At 39.7% G+C, this 14880-nt stretch overlaps 1 protein-coding gene across 3 annotated transcripts in view; it reads left to right on the top strand.

Moving 5' to 3' along the window:
* LOC141406826 (major facilitator superfamily domain-containing protein 6) overlaps positions 1-14880 on the top strand; it is a 76930-nt gene extending 62050 nt beyond the window's left edge. For all 3 annotated transcript variants that reach the window (XM_073992881.1, XM_073992879.1, XM_073992880.1), the window contains exons 2-5: positions 5293-6028; positions 6092-6237; positions 8097-8252; positions 13359-14880. In XM_073992881.1, the coding sequence (XP_073848982.1) occupies positions 5968-6028; positions 6092-6237; positions 8097-8252; positions 13359-14651 (1656 nt within the window). In that variant the 5' untranslated portion in view covers positions 5293-5967 and the 3' untranslated portion in view covers positions 14652-14880. The remainder of the gene's footprint in view (positions 1-5292; positions 6029-6091; positions 6238-8096; positions 8253-13358) is intronic.

The raw sequence follows: 14880 nt of genomic DNA, 5'->3' as shown, positions 1-14880 counted from the left end.
ATAAGCACCCTTTCTTTCAGAAAGATGCTAAATAAGCACCCTTTCTTTCAGAAAGATGCTAAATAAGCACCCTTTCTTTCAGAAAGATGCTAAATAAGCACCCTTTCTTTCAGAAAGATGCTATAGAAGCACCCTTTCTTTCAGAAAGGTGCTATAGAAGCCCCCTTTTTATAAAGATGCTATAGAAGCACCCTTTCTTTCAGAAAGGGTCTATAGGAGCACCCTTTCTTTCAGAAAGGGTCTATAGCAGCACTCTTTCTTTCAGAAAAGGTCTATAGGAGCACCCTTTCTTTCAGAAAGGGTCTATAGCAGCACTCTTTCTTTCAGAAAAGGTCTATAGGAGCACCCTTTCTTTCAGAGAGGATCAATAGGAGCACCCTTTCTTTCAGAGAGGATCAATAGGAGCACCCTTTCTTTCAGAAAGGTGCTATAGAAGCACCCTTTCTTTCAGAAAGGTGCTATAGAAGCACCCTTTCTTTCAGAAAGGTGCTATAGAAGCACCCATTCTTTCAGAAAGGTGCTATAGAAGCACCCTTTCTTTCAGAAAGGTGCTATAGACGCACCCTTTCTTTCAGAAAGGATCTATAGGAGCGCCTTTTCTTTCAGAAAGGATCTATAGGAGCACCCTTTCTTTCAGAAACGTTCAATAGGAGCACTCTTTCTGTCAGAAAGGGTCTTTAGGAGCACCCTTTCTTTAAGAAAGGGTCCATAGAAGCACCCTTTCTTTCAGAAAAAGTCTATAGGAGCACCCTTTCTTTCAGAAAAAGTCTATAGGAGCACCCTTTCTTTCAGAAAATGGTCTATAGAAGCACCCTTTCTTTCAGAAAAGGTCTATAGAAGCACCCTTTCTTTCAGAAAAGGTCTATAGAAGCACCCTTTCTTTCAGAAAAGGTCTATAGAAGCACCCTTTCTTTCAGAAAAGGTCTATAGAAGCACCCTTTCTTTCAGAAAAGGTCTATAGAAGCACCCTTTCTTTCAGAAAAGGTCTATAGAAGCACCCTTTCTTTCAGAAAAGGTCTATAGAAGCACCCTTTCTTTCAGAAAAGGTCTATAGAAGCACCCTTTCTTTCAGAAAAGGTCTATAGAAGCACCCTTTCTTTCAGAAAAGGTCTATAGAAGCACCCTTTCTTTCAGAAAAGGTCTATAGAAGCACCCTTTCTTTCAGAAAAGGTCTATAGAAGCACCCTTTCTTTCAGAAAAGGTCTATAGAAGCACCTTTTCTTTCAGAAAAGGTCTATAGAAGCACCCTTTCTTTCAGAAAAGGTCTATAGAAGCACCCTTTCTTTCAGAAAAGGTCTATAGAAGCACCCTTTCTTTCAGAAAAGGTCTATAGAAGCACCCTTTCTTTCAGAAAAGGTCTATAGAAGCACCCTTTCTTTCAGAAAAGGGTCTATAGGAGCACCCTTTCTTTTAGAATGTGTCTATAGGAGCACCCTTTCTTTTAGAATGTGTCTATAGGAGCACCCTTTCTTTTAGAATGTGTCTATAGGAGCACCCTTTCTTTTAGAATGTGTCTATAGGAGCACCCTTTCTTTTAGAAAGGGTCTATAGGAGCACCCTTTCTTTCAGAAATGGTCTATAGGAGCACACTTTCTTTCAGAAATGGTCTGTAGGAGCACACTTTTTTTCGGAAGGGATCTATTGAAGCACCCTTTCTCTCAGAAAGGGTCTATAGGAGCACCCTTTCTCTCAGAAAGGGTCTATAGGAGCACCCTTTCTTTCAGAAAGGGTCTATAGCAGCACTCTTTCTTTCAGAAAAGGTCTATAGGAGCACCCTTTCTTTCAGAAAGGGTCTATAGCAGCACTCTTTCTTTCAGAAAAGGTCTATAGGAGCACCCTTTCTTTCAGAAATGGTCTATAGGAGCACACTTTCTTTCAGAAATGGTCTGTAGGAGCACACTTTTTTTCGGAAGGGATCTATTGAAGCACCCTTTCTCTCAGAAAGGGTCTATAGGAGCACCCTTTCTCTCAGAAAGGGTCTATAGGAGCACCCTTTCTTTCAGAAAGGGTCTATAGCAGCACTCTTTCTTTCAGAAAAGGTCTATAGGAGCACCCTTTCTTTCAGGGAGGATCAATAGAGCACCCTTTCTTTCAGAGAGGATCAATAGGAGCACCCTTTCTTTCAGAGAGGATCAATAGGAGCACCCTTTCTTTCAGAGAGGATCAATAGGAGCACCCTTTCTTTCAGAAAGGTGCTATAGAAGCACCCTTTCTTTCAGAGAGGATCAATAGGAGCACCCTTTCTTTCAGAAAGGTGCTATAGAAGCACCCTTTCTTTCAGAAAGGTGCTATAGAAGCACCCTTTCTTTCAGAAAGGTGCTATAGAAGCACCCTTTCTTTCAGAAAGGTGCTATAGAAGCACCCTTTCTTTCAGAAAGGTGCTATAGACGCACCCTTTCTTTCAGAAAGGATCTATAGGAGCGCCTTTTCTTTCAGAAAGGATCTATAGGAGCACCCTTTCTTTCATAAACGTTCAATAGGAGCACTCTTTCTGTCAGAAAGGGTCTTTAGGAGCACCCTTTCTTTAAGAAAGGGTCCATAGAAGCACCCTTTCTTTAAGAAAGGGTCCATAGAAGCACCCTTTCTTTCAGAAAAAGTCTATAGGAGCACCCTTTCTTTCAGAAAAAGTCTATAGGAGCACCCTTTCTTTTAGAAAGCGTATATAGGAGCACCCTTTCTTTTAGAAAGCGTATATAGGAGCACCCTTTCTTTTAGAAAGCGTATATAGGAGCACCCCTTCATTCAGAAAGGGTCTATAGGAGCACCCTTTCATTCAGAAAGGATCTATAGGAGCACCCTTTCTTTCAGAAAGGGTCTGTAGGAGTTTTCTTTCTTACAGAGAAGTGCTAAATAAGCACCCTTTCTTTCAGAAAGATGCTAAATAAGCACCCTTTCTTTCAGAAAGATGCTATAGAAGCACCCTTTCTTTCAGAAAGGTGCTATAGAAGCCCCCTTTTTATAAAGATGCTACAGAAGCACCCTTTCTTTCAGAAAGGGTCTATAGGAGCACCCTTTCTTTCAGAAAGGGTCTATAGCAGCACTCTTTCTTTCAGAAAAGGTCTATAGGAGCACCCTTTCTTTCAGAAAGGGTCTATAGCAGCACTCTTTCTTTCAGAAAAGGTCTATAGGAGCACCCTTTCTTTCAGAGAGGATCAATAGGAGCACCCTTTCTTTCAGAGAGGATCAATAGGAGCACCCTTTCTTTCAGAAAGGTGCTATAGAAGCACCCTTTCTTTCAGAAAGGTGCTATAGAAGCACCCTTTCTTTCAGAAAGGTGCTATAGAAGCACCCATTCTTTCAGAAAGGTGCTATAGAAGCACCCTTTCTTTCAGAAAGGTGCTATAGACGCACCCTTTCTTTCAGAAAGGATCTATAGGAGCGCCTTTTCTTTCAGAAAGGATCTATAGGAGCACCCTTTCTTTCAGAAACGTTCAATAGGAGCACTCTTTCTGTCAGAAAGGGTCTTTAGGAGCACCCTTTCTTTAAGAAAGGGTCCATAGAAGCACCCTTTCTTTCAGAAAAAGTCTATAGGAGCACCCTTTCTTTCAGAAAAAGTCTATAGGAGCACCCTTTCTTTCAGAAAAAGTCTATAGGAGCACCCTTTCTTTTAGAAAGCGTATATAGGAGCACCCTTTCTTTTAGAAAGCGTATACAGGAGCACCCTTTCTTTTAGAAAGCGTATATAGGAGCACCCCTTCATTCAGAAAGGGTCTATAGGAGCACCCTTTCATTCAGAAAGGATCTATAGGAGCACCCTTTCTTTCAGAAAGGGTCTGTAGGAGTTTTCTTTCTTACAGAGAAGTGCTAAATAAGCACCCTTTCTTTCAGAAAGATGCTATAGAAGCACCCTTTCTTTCAGAAAGGTGCTATAGAAGCCCCCTTTTTATAAAGGTGCTATAGAAGTCCCCCTTTTTATAAAGGTGCTATAGAAGCACCCTTTCTTTCAGAAAGGGTCTATAGGAGCACTTTTTCTTTCCGAAAGTCCATAGGAGCATCCTTCCTTTCAAAAAAGTGCTAAAGAACCAGCCTTTCTTTCAGAAAAGGCCCTGTAGAAGCACCCTTTATTTCAGAAATTGTTTTATAGGAGCACCCTTTTGTTTCAGAAAGGGTCTATGGAAGCACCCTTCCTTTCAGTAAGGGTCTATAGCACAAAGACTAAGGGTAGGATTAGGAAAAAAAATCCATTTTTAGACCCCATTCCCCCATCTCTTTGTCATGTCTACTTTTGTCAAGCCCTTGGGCCCTGATTACAAGTATATAACCTTATTAGTCTACATAAAGAGGGTATAGAGAAGTGTGAAAAATATTATTTATGAGAATGTGACATAGATAGACAAGGAGAGGGAGAGAAAGAGAGATGATTAGGAAGAGATAGCATTAGGATTGCATTATCACAACTTACGCATAGTTGAAGATTCATAAATAAATGTGGTTAGGACCTAACCTAAACAAATACATTTGACTAAAGCGAGCACAAACAAGCCTGAATGATGAATGATTCTCGTAATGTCAAGGTATGAACCAAATAAAAGTTGGGAGTTGTTCATGCGCGATTGTACATATTAACTACTTTCTTATCTATAAGTACTAATCTCAACCAGATGAAAAAGATTCCCTTTATCTCTCGCTAATCGCACTAACAAATTAAATGTGTGCTACCTACAAGCTGCTGTAATATCCACATCCAGACTTATGGGTACTTTACACGATATGTATTTTACATATGGGTTGTCACTTTGCGTATACATTTTGTATATAAAAAGTGACAACCCATATGTAAAATACATATCGTGTAAAGTACCCATTAGTACCCAAGTAAAGAAAACCCCAAAATATAGTAATACATCGCAAATTCAGTAGAGCAGCTGTTGATATTCTTGATAGCAGGGACATCAAGATAGGGCACAGAGTAACATGAATAACGACAAAACTACCCTTTAGGATTTTATCTAAACAAGATCGGGATACAATAGGCCACATTCGATAACTTTGGAAGTAAAAAGTATTTGCAAGTTCTTGCAAGTACTTCTCAGTTTGCTATTACAGAACATGTTTGTTACCGAACAGACCTAATGCGTGTTTCCATCCAAAGGAGAACTTAAAGATGTTAACTAGTTGTTAGTTTTTTCTCCTCAAAACACTGTGACTTCAAATGCAGTAAAGTTTGCAAAAAATCGTCTAAGGAGTCATTAGCATTTCATCATGTTTGCGCTCGCTTTATTATCAACCCATATTTGTTATTTTTATTGCAAATCGTTGATATAAAATTTCTCATTTTCTTATCAATTTCAGTGCAAAAACAAACGACAACAGCGGCAATATTAACACCCCCATAAAGTAAAAATTGAGAGCGTACCACCTAGAGCAACAGCGATCATAGCTAGATCAGAACCCAAGCAAGCTAATTGCTAACACCCAACAAACGACGATGATGGCAGGGCAAACAAACAATAGCATTTGATGACTCTGCTTGGCGGCTCTCAAACTAAACGTCATAAAATCGACAATCATAACAATACCAAAAACTTGTCAAGATCGTAAACAAGCGGGCCGCAAGACCAGCAACAACTATAGCGGCTGGCTTATCTGGTATTTTCTCCTTTAGAAAAGATTACAAGCAACAAGCAAAACCCGTGCAGCTCACAGCTCTTTGGATGAGGAGGAAGAAAACCCACAAAAAGAGAGCTAGAGTGTGTGGAAGAGAGGAGCGGAAAAGATATCGGCAAACATCATGCCTATACACCAGGTAGTTGTTTAGTTGTTAGCAAGCAAGCAATAACCTCCAATGGTTTGGAGGAAAACTAAATGAAAACGCAATGCGAATTTAAAACGTGAGAGATTTTCATAAAAACAATAGACATTCTAAAGGAACAACAAAGTGATTTTTTTAACATCGAACTATTAAAAAAGCTGTGATATACAATTTTAAGGACTCCCCCGCCCCCAAGACCGAAAATAATCAAAGCAATGGCCGTGATCAATAAGCGTTTGTTGCCAATAAAGGCCCACTTTTTCTTTTTTATGGCGGGTAAGTAATGCATCTTATATACGTTATTTTATTAGTTATTAATTATTTTCCTTTCAATTGCAGCCATGGGTCCCATTTTACCCCAGTTATCGGTTATTGGAAAACAGATTGGTATAGCCCCGGAAGTCATGGGCTATATAACCTGCATATTACCTGTAATGTATGTTATTGCCAAGCCCATGTTTGGTTTTATTGCTGATTATTTTTCGGTAAGTTTTTGGAAAGGGGCTGGAGGAGAAGCAGGAGTGGAGAGGGGCACAGTGGAAAGATATACAACTTGCCTTATATCAGTGCGATCAAGAAAAAGAAAAACAAAGTTCAAATTTAGTCCAGAAATACATTAGGCAATTTTCCTTACGGCAATTGTAAGTTTGTTGATGAGAGAGATGTGAGGCATATGGGAATCCTTTGTCTATCAACAACCTTTCTCATTGGCAATATGACGATTACCGCAAGGAAAACTGTCTAATGTAAATCTACTTACATTAGGCATTTCCTTGCGATAATTGTCAGTTTGAGGGGACTATAGAACTCTACCTCTCTGCAGCAGCTCTCACAAACTACCCAATGGGAAATGGGAACGTATTACCTTTGTAATCGAAAATGGTTTTACATTCCAAAAAAAAAATAAAAAAAAAATACACAATTATTACCCACTATATTCCCAAACCCATAGGTATGGCATCAGCCAATACAGACAATTCGAAGACTACGCATTTTTCTGGAACGAAAAGTTAAAAAATGGTGGTAATGCAGATATTCTATGATTTATTGATTCCAGAATACATTATTGTTAACACGGAGCATGTTGTGTCCAGAAGAAATGAATGTGTAATCTACGAGTTGTCTTTATACTGATTCCATTACCTATGGATTTGGGAATATAGTGGGTAATCAGCAATTTTTTGGTCATTTAACATTCTATTTTCGTTTACAGAGGTAATACGTTCCCATTTTCCTTTCTGTTTTCAGATTAGAGTTTTTGTATTTTTCTTTGGTTTTTCTTTTCTTAACGATATCGATAAACAAAATCTTTGAAAGTCACATGGGAACAAGTGTCGTTTAGGAGCACATCTCGGATCGGTCCGAAATTTTTACCATAGGTAGCCCTTGGGACCCTGATCCTAACGATATATAATTTTCCGGGGGAAGTCCATAAGGGTCTTGACATTTGGGAAATTTTGTACCTTAAGACTTTTAGGTTGTTTATGGGCAACTCTTGGATCGGGCTGAAATTTTTACAGTGAATACAACGGTATATAGCTCGCCGGGGGAGTGCATAATTCCCGAGATATGGGTCTTGACATCCACATAATAAAAAATAGATAATTCATACTTACGCGATCAAAACTTTCATTTAAATTGAAAGTGTTCTTACTTAGCTGGCCTTCGGCCGGGGATTTAAGACTTTCCCCTATGGACAGAGACAAAAGCGGGCTCTCTTCATAAGCTTTAAAACGATGCCCATATTTCCCACGTTAGAATTGTATAATGTCAAGACCCATATCTCGGGAAGTATAGATTTCCGGCCTGAGAACTATATATCGTTGTATTCAGGGTGACAAGGGCTATCTATTGTAAAAATTCCAGCCCGATCGGAGAGGTGCCCATAATCAAACTAAAGGTGTTAAAGTTCGAAATTTCCGAAATGTCAAGACCCATATCTCGGGAACTATGGACTTCCCCCCGAAGAATTATATATCGTTGTATTCAGGGTGCCAAGGGCTATATACTACAAAAATTTCCACTCGATCCGAGAGGTGCCTATAAACAACATAAAGGTGTTAAAGTACGAAATTTCCGAAATGTCAAGACCCATAACTCGGGAAGTATGGACTTCCCCCAAAAAATTATATATCGTTTTATTCAGGATGCCAAGGGCTATCTACTGTAAAAATTTCAGCCCGATCCGAGAGCTGCCCCTAAACGACATTTAAGCCGTCCCCTGCAAATCTCGTTCCATAACTCCCTCTTACTCTGTTACACTGTTCAATCCAGCTTCCTTGATATTCTTTTATTGTTTTCCCTCACATAATAAACATATATCCCTTCTCTTTTCTTTTTATAGCATTTTCGTAAACTTATATTCATCTCGCTGATTGTGGGCATGACCCTATCCTATGCCGCCTTCTATTTTATACCACAAATTCCCGACCCGACACAATTGGATTCAATACGAAATGTCACCATGGATATGAAGAGTATAAATCACTGTAGTGAAGAGGTAAGTCTTTGTGAGAGTGAAATGCTCACTGTCTGCAGATTATAAAATGAGTTTTAAGTTAATAACACAAAAATTGTTAACTGTTAACACTAAGTTTGACAGCTTTTTTGTTTATTGATCGGCCGTTAAGAATATCTTATCAGAACATCCATCAGCTAGTCAAGTTGTTGATATTAAAATAAAAAGTAAAACTGTTTATATTTAACAAGAGGTGAGAGAGAAGGGGTATTCAGACAGGGCAAATAATGTTGGCAACAATCAGAATCGCACCATTATTGAGGTCTTAATTATCTTTAAATAAAAGTTTTTATTAGTTGCAAATTCGATATTCATTGTTGAGATATACATTTTTTTATGACATTTAATAATCGCAAACATAGGGCTTGTGTGAGTGATAACTAACCTGGGTGGACAAAGAAGACTTAACAGTCTGATGATAAATACGATCTTATTGTCATTCAAACGCCTTCAAATAAAGATGGACTAGAAGCGTTGAACGAAATATCGAAAAGAATTCCTCTTGAGATATCCCTCTAGAGGTGTTCAATAGACAGAACACCTTCTCTTTGTGCAGAAAACTTCTTGAGGTCTTCTATAGACAAAAGAAGATCTCTTGTGGCCTTCCATTAGTATATGGAGGATTTTAAAAGGTCTTCTGATGTCCACTATAGGTATTCTGTTGCCTATGGAGGACCTCAAGCGGTCTTCTGCTCCTTAAAGAAGACCTCAAGTGGTCTACTGTTAAATACAGAAGACCTAAAATGGTCTTTTGTTGTCTATGGAAACTTTAAGAGGTTTTCTGTTGTCTATGGAAACCGCAAGCGGTCTTCTGTTGTCTATGGAAGACCTAAAGAAGTATTCTGTTGTCTACAGAAGATCTCAAGTGGTCGTCTGTTGTCTATGGAAACCACAAGTCGTCTTCTGTTATCTATGGAAACCTTAAAAGGTATTCTGTAATCTATGGAAGACCTAATGCGGACCTAAAGAAGACCCCAAGAGTTCTTCTGTTGTCTATATAAGACTTGAAAAGGTGTTCTCTTGCCTTTAAAAGACTTCAAGAGGGCTTCTGTTCTCTATGTAACATCTCAAGCGTCGCCTGTTGTATATATAAGATCTCAAGTGGTCTTCTGTTGTCTATAGAAGACCTCTTAAGGTTTCCATAGATAAAAAAAGACTACTTGTGGTTTCCATAGACAACAGACGACCACTTGAGATCTTCTATATACAACAGGAGACCGATTGAGGTCTTCTATAGACAACAGAAGACTGCTTGAGGTCTGATATAGACAACAGAAGACCTCTTGAGGTTTTCCATTGGCAACAGAAGACCTCTTGAAGTTTCCATAGATAACGGAAGACCACATGTGGTTTACATAGAAAAAAGACGACCACTTGAGGTCTTCTATAGACAACAGGAGACCGCTTGAGATCTTGTAAAACAACAGAAGACCACTTGAGGTCCTCTATTGACAACAGAAAACCTTTTGAGGTCCTCTAGTGACAACTGAAGACCTCTTGAGGTCTTCTATGGACAACAGGAGACCGCCTGAGGTCCTCTATTGACAATAGAAAACCTCTTGAGGTCCTCTATGGACAACAAAAGAACTCTTGATATCTTTTTAGACAACATAAGACCGCCTGAGGTCTTCTATAAACCATAGACGACCTCTTGGGGTCCTCTGAGGAAAGCTGGGCGTCTATTGACAACAGATGACCTTTTGCGGTCATCTGTGGACAATAGACGACCTCTATGTACAGCAGAAGATCTCTTGAGGTCCTCCATGGACCATAAAAACCCTTTTTGAGGTCCTCTATTGACTTCAGAAGTCCTCTTGAGGTCCTCTATTGACAATAGAAAACCTTTTGAGATCCTCTATGGACAACGAAAGACATCTTGAGGTCCACTATTGACAAACGAAGACTTTTTGAGGTCCTCTATAAACCACGGAAGACCGCTTGAGGTCTTCTATAACAACAGAAGACCTCTTGATGCCCTCCATTGGCAAACGAAGACCTTTTGAGGTACTCTATTGACAATAGAAAACCTCTTGAGGTTATCTATGGAAAACAGAAGACCTCTTGAGATCCTCTATGGACAATGAAAGACCTCTTGAGGTCTTTATAGACAACATTTGAGGTCTTCTATAAATAATGGAAGACCGTATATTGACGACGGAAGGCCTATTGAGGTCCGCTATGAGCAACAGAAGACCTCTTGAGGCCCGCTATGGGCAACAGAAGACCTCTTGAGGTCCTCTATAGACCATGGAAGACCACATGAGGTCTTCTATAGACAACAGAAGACCCTCCTGTGGTCCTCTATTAACAAGAGAAGACCTCTTAAGATCCTCTATTGACAACCAAAGATCTTTTGAGGTCCTCTATTGACAATAGAAAACCTCTTGAGGTCCTCTATGGACAACAAAAGACCTCTTGAGGTCTTTCTAGACAACATAAGACCGCTTGAGGTCTTCTATAACAACAGAAGACCTCTTGAGATCCTCTAATGACAATAGAAAACCTCTTGAGATTCTCTACGGAAAACGAAAGACCTCTTGAGGTCCGTTATGGGCAACAGAAGACCTCTTAAGGTCCACTATTGACAAACGAAGACCTTTTGAGGTCCTCTATAAACCACGGAAGACCGCTTGAGGTCTTCTATAACAACAGAAGACCTCTTGAGGTCCTCTATTGACAAACGAAGACCTTTTGAGATACTCTATTGACAATAGAAAACCTCTTGAGGTTGTCTATGGAAAACAGAAGACCTCTTGAGATCCTCTATGGACAATGAAAGACCTCTTGAGGTCTTTATAGACAACATAAGACCATTTGAGGTCTTCTATAAATAATTGAAGACCCTATATTGACGACGGAAGACCTCTTGAGGTCCGCTATGAGCAACAGAAGACCTCTTGAGGTCTTCTATAGACAACAGGAGACCGCTTGAGATCTTCACAATAGAAAACCTCTTGAGGTCCTCTATGGAAACAAAAGACCTCTTGATATCTTTTTAGACAACATAACCCCGCCAGAGGTCTTCTATAAACCATAGACGACCTCTTGAGGTCCTCTGAGGAAAGCTGGGCTCTATTGACAACAGATGACCTTTTGCGGTCCTCTATGGCCAATAGACGACCTCTTGACGTCCTCTATGTACAGCAGAAGATCTCTTGAGGTCCTCTATGGACCGTAAAAACCCTTTTTTAGGTCCTCCATTGACATCAGAAGACCTCTTGAGGTCCTCTATTGACAATAGAAAACCTCTTGAGATCCTCTATGGACAACGAAAGACATCTTGAGGTCCACTATTGACAAACGAAGACTTTTTGAGGTCCTCTATAAACCACGGAAGACCGCTTGAGGTCTTCTATAACAACAGAAGACCTCTTGATGTCCTCCATTGGCAAACGAAGACCTTTTGAGGTACTCTATTGACAATAGAAAACCTCTTGAGGTTATCTATGGAAAACAGAAGACCTCTTGAGATCCTCTATGGACAATGAAAGACCTCTTGAGGTCTTTATAGACAACATTTGAGGTCTTCTATAAATAATGGAAGACCGTATATTGACGACGGAAGGCCTATTGAGGTCCGCTATGAGCAACAGAAGACCTCTTGAGGCCCGCTATGGGCAACAGAAGACCTCTTGAGGTCCTCTATAGACCATGGAAGACCACATGAGGTCTTCTATAGACAACAGAAGACCCTCCTGTGGTCCTCTATTAACAAGAGAAGACCTCTTAAGATCCTCTATTGACAACCAAAGATCTTTTGAGGTCCTCTATTGACAATAGAAAACCTCTTGAGGTCCTCTATGGACAACAAAAGACCTCTTGAGGTCTTTCTAGACAACATAAGACCGCTTGAGGTCTTCTATAAACAATGGAAGACCCTCTATTGACGACGGAAGACCTCTTGAGGTCCGCTATGAGCAACAGAAGACCTCTTGAGGTCTTCTATAGACAACAGGAGACTGCTTGAGGTCCTCTATAGACCATCGAAGACCACATGAGGTTTTCTATAGACAACAGAAACCTGTGGTCCTCTATTAACAAGAGAAGACCTCTTAAGATCCTCTATTGACAACCAAAGATGTTTTAAGGTCCTCTATTGACAATAGAAAAACCTCTTGAGGTCCTCTATGGACAACGAAGGACCTCTTGAGTTCCGTTATGGGAAACAGAAGACCTCTTAAGGTCCGCTATGGGCAAAAGAGGACCTCTTGAAGTCCTCTATAAACCACGGAAGACCGCTTGAGGTCTTCTATAACAACAGAAGACCTCTTGAGGTCCTCTATTGACAATAGAAAACCTCTTGAGGTCCTCTACGGAAAACAGAAGACCTCTTAAGATCCTCTATGGACAAGGAAAGACCTCTTGAGGTCTTTATAGACAACATAAGACCGCTTGAGGTCTTCTATAAACAATAGAAGTCCTCTTGAGATCCTCTATTGACAAAAAAGTCCTCTTGAGGTCGCTATGGACAACAAAAGACCTCTTGAAATCTTCCTAGACAAAAAAGACCGCTTGGGGTCTTCAATAAAAAATAAATGACCTCTTTACGTCCTCTATGGGCAACAGAAGACTTCTTGAGTTCCTCCATTGACAACAGAAGACCTCTCGAGGTCCTCTATATACAATAGAAAACCTCTTGAGGTCCTCTATGGGCAACAAGAGATCCCTTGAGGTCTCCCACCTCTAAACGAACTCAAGATGTCTTCTATCTAGAAAATACTTTCAGAGGTCTTTTGTCAATAGAGTAAATCAAAAAGTCTTCATTCTATAGAATATCCCAAAAGGTCTTCTGTCTATGGAATACCTCAAATAACTTTCTATATATAAAAGATCTCTCTATTGAGGACTTCAGGAGCTCAAGAAGTCTTCTCTCTATTGATGAGACCTCTCAAGAGGCCTTCTGTCTATAGATGACCTCTTTATAGAAGATCTTAGGAGGTATTCTCTCTATGGAAAATTTCCAGAGGACTTCTGCCTATAGAAAATTAAACAGTTTTCTCTGATTAAATTCCTGCAAACGCTGATAAAAAATATTTTTACTTTAAATAAAAAAATCACTAAATTAAATTTGTTCCCTTTTCATTTCAGCTATTAACAATTTCAAATTCAAACAACTCAATCACAAAAACCTTTTGCGTGGACAACAACAACAGCAATTTTACATTTCCCGCCTATTTTGTGGACACCTTGAATCCATCAATCAGTAAATTCAATCTAACCTCAAATTATAAACAATATCACATATGCTTGGACAACATTACAACCAGTGTAGCAACGCAAAACACTTCTCTTACCTTCAATGGTACCTGCACACCTGAAGCCAATCCAGTAGATTCCTCTGCCCTATATCGTTCGGCCACATTCTGGATATTTGTCATATTCATGTGCTGTGGTACAATCGGTTTCAATGTCACCAATTCCATTTCGGATGCCATCTGCTTTGATATGTTGGGTGATGCCGCAGAATACAAATATGGAAATCAACGTGTTTGGGGTACAATTGGTTTTGGTTTGACCGCGTTGATAGCTGGAGTTGTTGTTGATCTCTGGACTGTGGATACGGTGAAAAGTTTTACTCCAGCTTTAGTGATTATGTTAATTTTTAGTGGATTTGATTTGTTAAGTGTTTCGAAACTGAAGTTACCGAAGTTATCCTCCTCCGAATCCATCACCAAAGATGTTTGGCAGTGCATCAAGCAACCCTCAGTTGCCACCTTTTTGGTATTTGCCACAATTGCTGGTATCATTGATTCCTTTATCATATTCTTCTTGTTTTGGCATGTGGAAGAGGTTGCAGCTGAAACCGGTTTCATGGACCAAATTAAACTCATCGAAGGTTGTGTTGTGGCAGCTGAATGTTTGGCTGGTGAAGTGCCTTTCTTCTTTTACAGCGGAAAGATCATTAAGAAATTGGGCTATGTCCATTGTATGAGTATGTGCTTCTTTTTCTATGCTGTGCGCTTGGCTTTAATTTCATGGATACCAAATCCTTGGTATCTGGTAGGAGTGGAATTATTCTTCCAAGGATGTACTTATGCTTTGTGTTACTCCGTAATTGTATCCTATGCATCGGAGGTGGCTCCGCCTGGCACTTCTGCGACAATTCAGGGTCTTATTGCTGGCATGGATGATGGACTGGGTTTTAGTATTGGCTCTTTGATTGGTGGTTGGGCCCTAAAGACCTTGGGAGGTCGCCGCAGCTTTATGTATTTCTCCATATTGGCGATCTGTACTTGTGTGGCTCATATTGTCTTGCGTCCAGCATCCAAAAAGAGACAATATTTACCAAAGACAGGCTACCAAGCACCGGCGGAACAGGAAATGGTAGTCGTAAAGCAGAAAAGAGAAGAACAAAAATCCATGATAGATTCCGTGTCATAGGCGGGGTGTGCGTGGAAAGAGATTTGTTATGTTAATTTGTGTATTTTTATTTTTTTGATTTGTTAATGACAATTTTATTAGTACTTTTATAAGATTCGCTTAGCTTTTGTAAGGACAATGTGGAATTATTTTGCTTTATTAGATTTAAGAAAAACAAAAACTATTGTTAATGTATTTTTGTATATTTTTTATAAAGATGACGAAAATAAATAAAATTGAATGTAAAAAA

Source organism: Musca autumnalis, unplaced genomic scaffold, assembly GCF_047663935.1.
Source record: "Musca autumnalis isolate F117 unplaced genomic scaffold, ASM4766393v1 scaffold_5, whole genome shotgun sequence".
Taxonomy (NCBI): Eukaryota; Metazoa; Arthropoda; class Insecta; order Diptera; family Muscidae; genus Musca; species Musca autumnalis.
This window is presented reverse-complemented; position numbering and strand designations above follow the sequence as displayed.